The sequence below is a fragment of the Hydra viridissima genome, unplaced genomic scaffold, assembly GCF_058129835.1.
Source record: "Hydra viridissima isolate aposymbiotic clone 2 unplaced genomic scaffold, HvirCarnegie_v1 scaffold_2, whole genome shotgun sequence".
In the NCBI taxonomy this organism is placed as follows: Eukaryota; Metazoa; Cnidaria; class Hydrozoa; order Anthoathecata; family Hydridae; genus Hydra; species Hydra viridissima.
In genome coordinates, this window is record NW_028324301.1 from 16210906 (window position 1) to 16222662 (window position 11757).

General features: G+C 27.6%; 1 protein-coding gene and 1 long non-coding RNA gene across 2 annotated transcripts; one reads left to right on the forward strand and one right to left on the reverse strand.

Annotated features, from left to right (window-relative positions):
• Positions 1 to 1469: 1469 nt before the first annotated feature.
• LOC149892229 (uncharacterized) lies at positions 1470 to 4814 on the reverse strand. The gene is made up of 3 exons (XR_016450267.1): positions 4527 to 4814; positions 2439 to 4301; positions 1470 to 2290 (listed from the first exon to the last, which is right to left on the reverse strand). It is a non-coding gene; the product is annotated as an uncharacterized LOC149892229 (long non-coding RNA).
• Positions 4815 to 8267: 3453 nt separating this feature from the next.
• On the forward strand, positions 8268 to 10792 carry LOC145185923 (uncharacterized). The gene is made up of 5 exons (XM_090077066.1): positions 8268 to 8579; positions 9436 to 9691; positions 9952 to 10033; positions 10129 to 10198; positions 10462 to 10792. The coding sequence occupies exons 1-5, from the start codon at positions 8537 to 8539 to the stop codon at positions 10677 to 10679; spliced, it is 669 nt and encodes a 222-aa protein (XP_089933192.1). The 5' UTR covers positions 8268 to 8536; the 3' UTR covers positions 10680 to 10792.
• The last annotated feature ends 965 nt before the right edge of the window (positions 10793 to 11757 follow it).

Genomic DNA, 11757 nt, shown 5'->3' on the forward strand with positions numbered 1-11757 from the left:
CTCAAAAAATATTTCCTTCCAACAGGAGAAAGCAAATTTCTTAAAGATTCAAGGAAATCTTAGTATTTTAAAAGAAGGTAAACTTAAACCAGTGTACCGCTACTTCATTGAAGATGAAGTATTTTCAGCGGTTGATATTCTTCTTTAAAACTGTATTACGAGTTAACTCCATTTGATAAATCCTCCTGAATTACTCAAAGAAAAAAAAGTATAACGTTTTTATATGAGCTTTTTTAATATATGATTTTATGCTCTTATTTTTAGATAGAAAACATTTTTAAAAAAAAACTTGTTCAGAGGTTATGACTGATTTTGAAAAGATCTGAAAATGTTATGATTGATTTTTAAATGTTTTATCTCTCAATATATTTCCCATCAGTTTTTTGTAGTAATGCGCATTTTTTGTTTTCAATATTTCAGTTTTTTAAAGGTTTTCAGCAAGGATTTTTAGTTATAAACCGTCTCCCTTTAAGAGCCAGTTTTACTTTAAAATATTTCTTTACACAAAAACAATTCATAAGGTTATAGCAGAAAAGTTTGCCGTCACCACTTCCAGTTTCTCTTGAATTTAAAAAGCTCCGGATTTACCCAATGCAAGGGAGCAACAGTGTCCTGCCCAAAACAAAAGGGAGCCCCAAAAGTTTAGGATTAATCTCCTTTCCCTATACCAAAAAGTTCAAAATATGTTTTGAAAAAAAGTTTTTTTCATATAAATTAATAGAATGAAATTTAGATTTTCTTACTTCTTTCCTGTTAAAAATTTTAAACCTGATATTGACTGTCGAGAGGAAGCTTTGTATACAATTTATCATTTCAACTTTAAAGCTCCAACGTGAAATGGATATGTTTTCTTAATTTAAGGAGTAAAAAATAGTTTGCATGTAGAATGTTTGCAACCAATTCGTAAAAATAAGTTAGAACCCATCGTTCCTAACGTGCACATTTTTTTAACGTGCACATTTTTTAACGTGCTTATTTTTTTAAGACTCAGTTGCGAAAAGTGCGAAACATTTTCAAAAATAACAAGAGTAAAAAAAACACATCAATTTTGATGTTGTTACTTTTGAACTTTTTACTGAGAAAGTTTCTCGTTAAGTGAAGTAAACAAATTATGAATATTTTCTTAAGCGATCCATATTTTATTATTTCCAAATCAAGTGCGAGGAATATGCAGCTTCAAAAAGCTTACTGCGCCTGGCCTCTAAGATCCTCAATCCGACATTGAATGTAGCTAATATAAAATTATAATTGGAAAAAAAAAAGATCTTGAAAAAACGTGAATAATGCGATTTACTATGCAAAATAGAATTCATGACTAAAATGCTGGTGAAATGTTTTTAAATTATGCTAAAAAATATTTTTTTTTAGAGTTCAAACATGTTTTCCATATTTTGTTTGTTGTTATTTCTTTATTACATCATTTGTTTGCTAAGGAAATAAGATTGGTAAAAGAGAAAAAAGTCTACAACTTTCGGCACCGAAAAGCTCGATCCATTCTCTTCTAAAACACTGACAGTGTTTTTTTCATTATTATTTTTACCAAACTATTATATATAAATAAAATATAATGATTATTACAACTTCAATTATCTACATACAAAAATCAATTCAATTATAAACTATTATATAATATTTAAAAGGAAATAAAATAGTGCTAATTTTTGTATGATGGACTAACATGGTTTGACTATGACACTGTTAGCATACACTTCAGTTATTATCTGATGAAGTTATCGATTTATAGTTTGTTAAATTCTAAAGCAATATTTTGGTTTTTAACCGAGGCACAAATATCAACAAAGGATCCATCTTGTTCACCATAGTCTAAAAACCCAACTCTTTTTATGCTCTCGTCATCTGTATTTGACGAACTTAAAAAGTTTTCTTTATTTGAAGGCACAGTGTCTTCGCTTTCACTTGGCAAAGTGGCCCGCGATCTTCTACGACGCACCGACCCTTCCTCACTGAAACTTTGTCGTTTTGAGTAGCATGTGCTTCTTTTTCTATAATTTTTTGCAAGAACCCTATATTTGGTAACAATCTCTTCTAGTTCCTTTATACACTCTTTTAAACGAAAAACATCATCGTTATTTCCAATAAAGAGTTCGTTTTCAGCTTTGTTTAAGATGCTTTCATTCTTCGAGCAATTTGATTGGTTTATTCTGGTGCTTTTTAATAAACTTTCGTTTTGTTTGAACACAAAAAGAAGAATGCAGACAACAAGAATTACTATAACAAACATCGACAGGATTTGGGAGCAACACAAAAGTGAAAAAGACGTCAAACAATCCTTAAAATAATAAAAATAAATGAAATAAAAAAGAAAAAAAAAGAATAATAGAAGATAACTGAGTAAAAAACTGAAAAGGTTTTACAGTAAACAAATTTTTTTTTTAAAAAGAAAAAAAACTATCTTGCAAACGAACTTTAAAACTTACCATTGCATTTACATCCCTAAAATCTGATCGACTGAAGATCCTTTTAAGCTTAAAAAAAATAATTCAACAATGCGTCATGACGTCATAGGTCTTTTAGAAACGTTTAATGTTTACCATGCAAGTTTAACTTTTGCGTCACCAACAACAACAACAAAAATTCTTAGGAATTCAAAAACTTTAAGGAATGTTTTTCGGTAGCTTATTAGTTCCCTAAAAATGAACGGTGAATTATACGATGCAATATTCTGATTTACGTCAAATTATTTAAGTTATCGAAAGGAAAGAAAGTAGAGAAAAGTGATATTGTTAGGAATTGTCATATCTTTAATAAGTTTTTTGGATAAATAGAAAAATTTCTATAAAAGTTGCTAACAATTTTTATAGAAAAACTTTTTTTTTTATTTTTATTTTTTGTTTTTTTCGAATAATTGGAGCTGAGTGCTGAAAAAGGCATATTTCTGTAAACGTTGTCAAGCATAAGTAAGCAAGTTATTTAGAAACAAATTGTGAAAAAATTTGATAAAAACAACTTTGTGAAGTAAAAAGATGCGCGTCTTTTAGCTGTATTACACTACTATCAACCTAAATAAACAAACTCTAAAAAAAAAACACTTCATAGACTTTTTAAAAATAGTCTTAAAATCTGAGTCATCAAAAAAAAGTTATTTGATCGAAATTTTTTTCCATATCTGTTTAAAATAAGAAATTCTCAACCTATAAAAATAATTTTTTTTTAACATGCTTATATAAACGTTTTTCAGTTGTTCAACAATCTCCTTCAAAATATATAGCATGTATTGAAATGAAATGTCTATGACGTAACTAATCTGCCCTGCAGCTTGCAGCGCAGGTTAATGCTTCAGAGTAAACTGTGTTATGTTACAAATTAGACTTTTTAGAAGAGACTCATACATTAATTATTATTATAATACCCAACTATCAGTATAAAATACAAAGGAATAGAAACCTGGCTTGTATTGGTTATATAGTAAACATCAGTTAATCCGCGAAGAGCTACATCATAAAAACTTTCCTTTTAAGAAACTTTGTAAATACCTTTTCAGGCAAAAAAACCTTTGGCTAATATAGGCCCATAAATATTTAGAACCCAAGGAAATTAGAATCCTTAATCTACCACTGAGCTTAATGTACTTTTAAATAAGCCAGTTGTACCTGATCTGCATGCCGGTCCGTAACTTTTTTATAATAGGCAAAAAAACTTTTATAAACTTTTTCTTAGTTTCACACAAAAGCAAACAAAAAATTAGGCCCAAAAAATTTCCAAGAGGAATGGCAATCGGAAAGCTCTCCTTTATCCCCCCTTTGCAACAGTCTCTGTGCTCCAGAGGCAGAGCAGAGTAAGTTGTTCCGGGTTTCACTCAATTTCTCTATATATTATTTAATGAGACTAAATATCATTTAATGAGAGTTTAATCATCCTAAAGGCGTGATTACATTTTTAAAAAGAAACAACTTTACTTTCAAGCGTGGCTAGTGATACTAAACATCAATTTTCCCCATTTAAAATTAAAAGCAACAGTGTGTTTGATACTTTAAAATGATTCAGTTGGTCTTGCTAACAAACTTTTTAAGATTTTCAATAGCAATTAGGAAATGCTGCTTAACTCTAGCATCATCAGGTGCTGGATGATTGGGAGTATTCTCATATGGAACTAAGATACTCATGATAGTTTTCAAAGAAACCTTGATCAAAGCGCACAGTAATTGTTACATAGTGTTTTCAGTTCATTTTGAGTCTCAACTGCATTTCCTCGAAGTCCATCTTCATAACTTTTCCAACCTGAAGTTATATTTCAGTTTTACGCATCCCACTTGTACTCCAAGAATTGTTTTTTTACAAAACTGAAATGAAAGAATTTATTATATGATCAACTTTTGCTTTATTTTTGATTTTTTTTTTTCAACCGTGTTTATATTACATATCTTTACAATAACCTGACCATAGCATATGTCAAAAATAATCACAAAAAAATTGTTGTCATATAATGTTTTTTTTTCCAATGTAATTAGTTATTTTAGATATAAAACTGTAAGAAATAATGAACAAAGTTGAATTTTACAATATACCTGCAAAGTTTTTTGCCAACTTTCGATGTTTTTTTTTTCATTCTTTTACAAATGATATTGTTTCTCATAATAGTTACTACAAATAACTTGCTAACTGATCAAAATTTGCAATAACCAGATAAATTTTGATTATAGAAAATTTGGTCGCCTTGTTGCTCTTGATATTTAACGAAAACAGCTAGTAAGCTAATAAACCACCTCTCAAAATGATGGCTCCACCTTCTTTTTATGCAAATTTCAAATATTTTCTTAAATTTATGATTGCAGCTTATCATTTTTGGTCAATTATTTACTAATGTAATGTTACATGAAAATTTAAGATTTACTTATATAAGACTATATAAAAATTTAAGATTTACTAATATAAGACTATATAAAAATTTAAGATTTATGAATATAATACTACATGAAAATTAAAGATCTAACAGGCTGAAGTAAAAAGATTAATTTAGGCTACAAAACCCAAAAATGAATAACTTTCCAAAGGCAGAATATCCTTTGGATTGACGATTCATATTTTTAAATATTTAGATCAAAGCAACGCTTTGTTTATCCATGCAGGGGAAAACGAGCTTTGGAGGGGTGTATTGTTTCAAAACTTTGGATGGGTGTATTTTTTGAATGATCAAATATTGGTAGATTAGTTATAATTTGCAGTTATTTTGGGAAATACAAGATAGGGTGATCTAATGAAAAGCGAGGGCGTTTTTAATTGGCCAAGGCTTTGTACGTCAGAAAAAAAAGCCATAGCAACTTTCGAGGTTGGGTTAAGAATATTTGCATGAAAAATGAATATGAACGCTCACTTTTATGGAATAAAATCGCTGCATTTAAATTCTATTGAGTTGTGGAGGGATGAAATCGAAACATGATTTCGAGGAGTCCAAAAATCTGATCTTTGTGAAATCCAATGAGCTTCGTGGAGTGAAATTAAATTGATCTTCCTAAAAAATAAAAGGATGAGTTACGCAAGATGTAAAAAGTCATCAAGATGAAAGGAGAATTTTTTTTGGAGAACAAAGGATTTAAATTATACTTATTTTTAAAAATATTTTCAATTAATTTTTACGCAATAAAGTAAACGAGCATTTTTTTGTTATATAAATGTTTTTTTTTTAATGAAATTTATTTTTCGTTGCGGATGTATTCTCTAGCTTTAACGTAATATAAGTAGCAATAAAAATAAAAACGCAAAAAATTGAAAAGTTGAGGATCTTTTGTAAAAAACGTTGGTCATTTTATCAAAATAATTTGAAGGTTTTCTGATTTTTCAAAAATGATTGTCAAAGTTTTTCGAATAACCATAAGCTTTAAGTATTTTTTCCTACGAGGTTAAATGCCTTTTTCTGAGCTATTCAGCCATACACAAAGTAACTTGTTTATATGTATGTTCACATGAATTTACAAATTCTTTCATTAAAAATGCAGTAAAATATTATTTGTTGAATCACGCTGAAATATATTACAATGACATGTACGAACCGATTTTAATCGATATCCGTAAAAGATCTTTTCAATTTGTGTAAAGAGTAAGAATTTTTTTTTTATTATTTGCACTTATATCATAACAAAATTACACCAAAAATAGAGTCAAAAGTACGGTTCATGAATTAAGCCTATGATATATTTTTTGTGACCTAATTAATGGGCCGTACATGTTTGTTTCCATCTACGTTTAATACTTTAAACTATTTTTAACTCTTTATTATACCCTCAAACTTTTAAGACAGGCTGCAGATTTTCAATATTTCTAAAGAATTGAATAGTTAGGACATTCTTATTTAAGGACTGACGTAATAGAAACCATAACGTGACGTTTGTTTTATGCGATAAGTAAATAAAGTTCCTCCCTCTCGTTATTATCAATGTTTATTTCTTTGAATACGTCTAATGTTAATTAGAAATATTCGCTACATGGCTTTATAATGCTCGTGTCTGGAATTGTTAAACGACATTTCGTTTTAATTAATTTACCTTTAGTGTTTTTAAAACAAAACTTAATTATGCGTTTCGGATAACGTAGTTAATTTATACAATGTCATGACGTAGCACTGTAGATCTTTACATTTTTTCGCAAACAAAATATGTATCATTGTAATTACTTGTCTTACCAATCAACTGAAAACATAAAAAAATATTTGGTGGGAACCCGTACCTACCAAAAATATTTTAAAATTAAAGGTTACTTTCGCCTCTTCAACATTAAATTTAATCGAAAAACTGGTTTCCACGCAGAGCAGAGAGAATAATTCCATCTGAAATGTACTTTGTCGTTAAAAATAAAGAAAATAACCTTGTCCCATGATCAAATAAAAACATTTGTAATCTAAACAGCTATTGTTTTTGATTTACTTTAAAGGGGGGATGGGGAGGTATATATTAAGACACTATGATCAAACATTCTTTTGCGATTTCTGTTGCATAAACACAACAAAAAGCCATGTCAAACTTTTTGGGAGATAAAACTTTGATTCAATTCAAATGTTTGTGCTTCATTATGGCGGAAACTTTCAAATCTTTTTAGGGAAAAAGAACAAACGTAAATTAAAAGAAAGCATTAGACATGTATATTATTTATAAAAACAAAATGCAGTTAAATATTATTTGTGAATATTGTTTATAAATATATAATAATCATAAACATGATCACTATCGAACTTAAAAGGTACAAAAATGGTTCTTAAAATCTCTCGTAATCTTAAAATCTAAAAGAAAATTTTCGGTTTTTAAAATTTATTTACTACTTTAGATTGATATTAGGCGAGTTGAAACCAGGTTTATGATGTTAAAAGAACTCTTTCACACTTTTCGTAAAATTTTCGTCAGTAAAATCGAAGGGTTTTTTTTTAACCAGGCTAACTTTTTAACTAGACTGATTTTTTATTTGCATTGTTATTTTGATATTATTTTTAAAAATGAGGTTTTCAGCAAACTTTTGACTATGGTAAAACCTTGTTTCAAGAATGGCTATAAACAACTCCACAGTATCTCACAGTCAGTTCTTAAGGAAAATCCTTCATCTCACTTAACTTTGGTTTTAAAGCAGTGAGACTCTTAGTATGATAATTTTATAAGCAACGAAAGTTACAAGTATCAACTCTAAATAAAACTTCCTAACATCTTTTTTTTTTTTTTTTTTTTTTTTTTCAATATACTTAAATATACTTAGTATACTAGATGGAGCCAAACAAATTCCAACACTCTCGCTAAAATTTTGCAGTATTCAATGATATATTATATATACTAGATGTCTAACTTCGATCCGAAAAGTGAAGCCGTGGAAGCCATTTCTAATTCGGGCAAAAACATGCATTTTTAACTTATATTTCGCACGTCGGATATAGCTTTTGCCCTTATTACAAATGGCGGATTCAATTTGTAAACAAAAAAAGCGGCTTCACTTTTCGTCCAATAAAATCCCGCAAGTTAGACATCTAGCATATATAATATATCATTGCAGTATTAGACTGAATAAAAATTAGTTAAAGAGGCTTCCGGCTTGGAACACAAAAAGCAACTTTGAAAACATCACAACTTATCTAAGCGGACAATTTGAAAATCGAATCTTTGTAATGAAATAAAAAAATACTTTAGTAAATTCATTGTAAAAAATAAATCGAATTGCTTATCATTTTGAAAACGACAGTATTTCCTACTTGCATATTACATGCTGTATAGCAATATCTGAATTTTAAAAACAACGAGATAAATCAAATTTCAGTTAAACAAAGACAAGTATGAAACGAATACATTTCGCACTGAATTGCTGACTAATATTGATTTTGGATTTAGAACGATGTTTTAAAAAAAATCATCCGTTTAAAAAAAAATTATGAGCCTAAAAAATAACGTGTATGTTTACATAGCAAATTTTAAAAGGATTGTTAAAATTCGAACTCGTAAACAACACTTACAAGATATCAAAAAGCATTTTCGTTTATTAATTTCTTTAAAAGCTCTCGTATCTCGTACTTCTGAGAAGACAAAAACTTTAATTTTTGAATGTCACAATGATGGAAGCAGTTTATATTATTCCGCTAATTTTTATGACAGGTATAATTTTTTCGAACTTTTATATATCTTTAAGCTTTAAAAGATCTGAATGGGATATATATATACATATATATATATATATATATATATATATATATATATATATACATATATATATATATATATATATATATATATATATATATATATATATATATATATATATATATATATATATATATATATATATATATATATATATATATATATATATATATATATAAACTTTAATGCATATAGCATTTGGTAAATATTGTAACTTAAACTGATCCCTTTAAATGTTTGGAACTAAATTTTTTTCGTATGTTAGCTGTCGTGATTTTAGAATTGCGGTACATTTTGTTAGAAAAAAATGTACTCGCTTTTGTTTGTTCAATTCTCTATACTAAATTAGAAAAGCTTAGGTATTTATCGCTTTAATTGGAAACATTTTAACAATACTCTGCAAAAATACGTCAAAAGTTCGCGTTTGTTTTTATGATTTTGAGAAGCTTTTCTTTATAAATAGGGGATATATTTATTTTCTCTTGCCCATACCCCTTGAGTTCTAGTAGCAAATATGCCCTGGGAAAGCGTCTAATATTAGATGTTTTGTCAATCTTCTTAACATTTTTAAAAATATTTCGGACAATTAAGGTAGATCCATCTACTACCACAAAATCACATTCACAACTATTAATTACAACTCATCAAAATCAATGAAATTCAGTAAAATAATAAATTTAACAACAAAATTAAGTTTAAATATAAATAAATTACAAATATAAATAAAGTATAAATATATATTTTGATTCGAGTTTAAAGTAAAGAAAACCTCTTATGTTACGAAAATGATTTTTAGATCTAATTTTTTTAGAGTTTGTAAATCCTTCTCAAGCGGTTGGAAGGAATTTTACTGCTTGCAGATCTAAATACACGTTGGTAAGAAACGAAGCTAAAATATGCGAAATTTCATTTATGAGCAATGACGGTTCCACAAATCGAGTCGTGCTTCAAGTAGATTCTTGCAAAGACCCTATTGAGGTAAAACTCTACAAGAAAACCTCTATCCCAAATAGTGCAGAAGCGACAGAACTTTCACACACATTTACAAAGCTGAACAACAAATATGAGTAAGTTTGGTTCGAACTTTTTTTCTTTTATATAAATATCGATTAGAAATTTCTGAAGAGTTCCCAAAGTGTTTGTGTTTGCGAAGTTAAAATCACTCTTATGTACCCGAAAATTTTTAAATCATAAGAAAACTTTGATTTTCAAATTGTTTTTTTAATGGTTTTGAATCTTTCGAAACCATTACAGTGATAAAAAAAAATTAACTAAGTATAATGATTGTAAAGTAATATTTTATCGAATTACTTTCTTTTTTTTTCAGACAAAAAGTTCAAAATAAAGTTTATTTTATTCGAGTTGATTTTAACGATGTTGCAAATTCGTCAGATTTAGTGAAAGTTGTTGTAAGTGACTTGAGTTTCGAAAAAATGTTTCTAAGTTTAACACGTGTTATAGACAATAATTTTTACTTATTATTCTATGAACATATATTTTAAAGGTTGCCTTAGCTTTGGGAACAAATGGAAACGATATAATAGAGGGCATATTTTCTACCGAAAAAAAAAATTGTAAGTCTCAATTTGTTTAGTTGGTTATAAAAAAATTACTTTAAACGAGAGTTCGACTTAAATTTTTAGAATTTAAAAACTTAAAACCGAATCTTATATTTAATTAAATGGCTATCTTGAAATTTAGGCCTGACAAACGAAATAATGCACTACATTAAACAATGATATCATGTTGCTAGATCTTTCTAATCTAGATATTTAAGTAGCTAACTAAGGAGCAACCCCAAAAATATTCACACATTTCTAAAATCATGCTTTTTCAGGTGCATGGGTCGACACTTTGAACAATGGAGAAAAAGTTGGGTTCATCGCAAGCATGATAGTTTTATTCTTTTTTCTTCTTGCAATTGTTTGCATCATCATTGGAAAAGTAATTAAAAGAAAATACTTTCATAAGAACTACCCATTCTCACCGTACTCTCAGAGAGAACCAGTATTCTCTTTACTACGCAAAAAGGATTTACTTGATGACAGAACTTGATTGTTATAGAGTTAAATAAAGTTCATGCCATCAATTTTGAAGTAGTTTTTATCAATTGATAAGTTTCAAAATCACATTTTTTATTATTATTCGAAAGAAATATATTTTATTAACGCGTTATTTTCTTTGAGTTCATTAAAAGAAATCGTTATCACAATTATGCAAGTCAGTTGTTAGAACTAAAAAAAGAATGAACTTCAAGAGACGTTTACTGTAATACTTATTTATAACTACAAGCTGTGGGAGCAGGGAGTCACAAAAACCTGATTTTCATCTTAAAAGTTAATAAAAATGTGTTTTTTTACTTTAATGCTTGTTTCTTTTACTTTAATTTTGTTTATTTACTTTAATGCTTAGACTGCATCAACACTATTTGAAATCTATTTTATCAACGGATTACACAAACTTTTGTAAAATACTAACTTTTGCATAATCTTCATTTGTTTGTTTATCTAGTAACATCTTATATGTATTATAAGATGTCTTATATGTAGAAGTATTCCATTTAAGTGTATATATATATATATACATATATATACATATATATATATATATATATATATATATATATATATATATATATATATATATATATATATATATATATATATATATATATATATATATATAATGGTATCAATCATAAACACTTCGTTATATTTTCATTTGAATAAAACTAATAAGATATATCTCTATAGTTAATGAGTCCAGTCTTTCTAATCTCCCATATTTATATTTATGTTTGATTACTTCGAGATCATTTTTTAAAAATCAATTATTTTGAAGAAATGCACGAGATTTACTTTATGTTAAGTTTTTATGTGGTCAAACGCACAAAATGAGCTCAGGTGTCGTGTTGATTATCTAATTTGAAGAAATCGTTATCAAATTTTGTAATTACAAATTTATGATGAAAGCAACTTTTTTTTTTTAAGTTTTTTTTAAATTTATCTGCATAGAAGGAAAATGTTATCAATGGTAATAATTGTGTTACCAATATTATTTTGAAGTATGACAAAAAAAAATGTCGAAAGAGTTTTAAGCGCGTAAGAATCTACTATTGTATGCTAACTTAATA

Coding starts and splice junctions, on each gene's coding strand:
- LOC145185923 (XM_090077066.1), top strand. CDS start 8,537: ATGATGGAAGCAGTTTATATTATTCCGCTAATTTTTATGACAG. Junction 10,034..10,128: donor CAGATTTAGTGAAAGTTGTT/GTAAGTGACTTG, acceptor TATATTTTAAAG/GTTGCCTTAGCTTTGGGAAC. Junction 10,199..10,461: donor TTCTACCGAAAAAAAAAATT/GTAAGTCTCAAT, acceptor ATGCTTTTTCAG/GTGCATGGGTCGACACTTTG.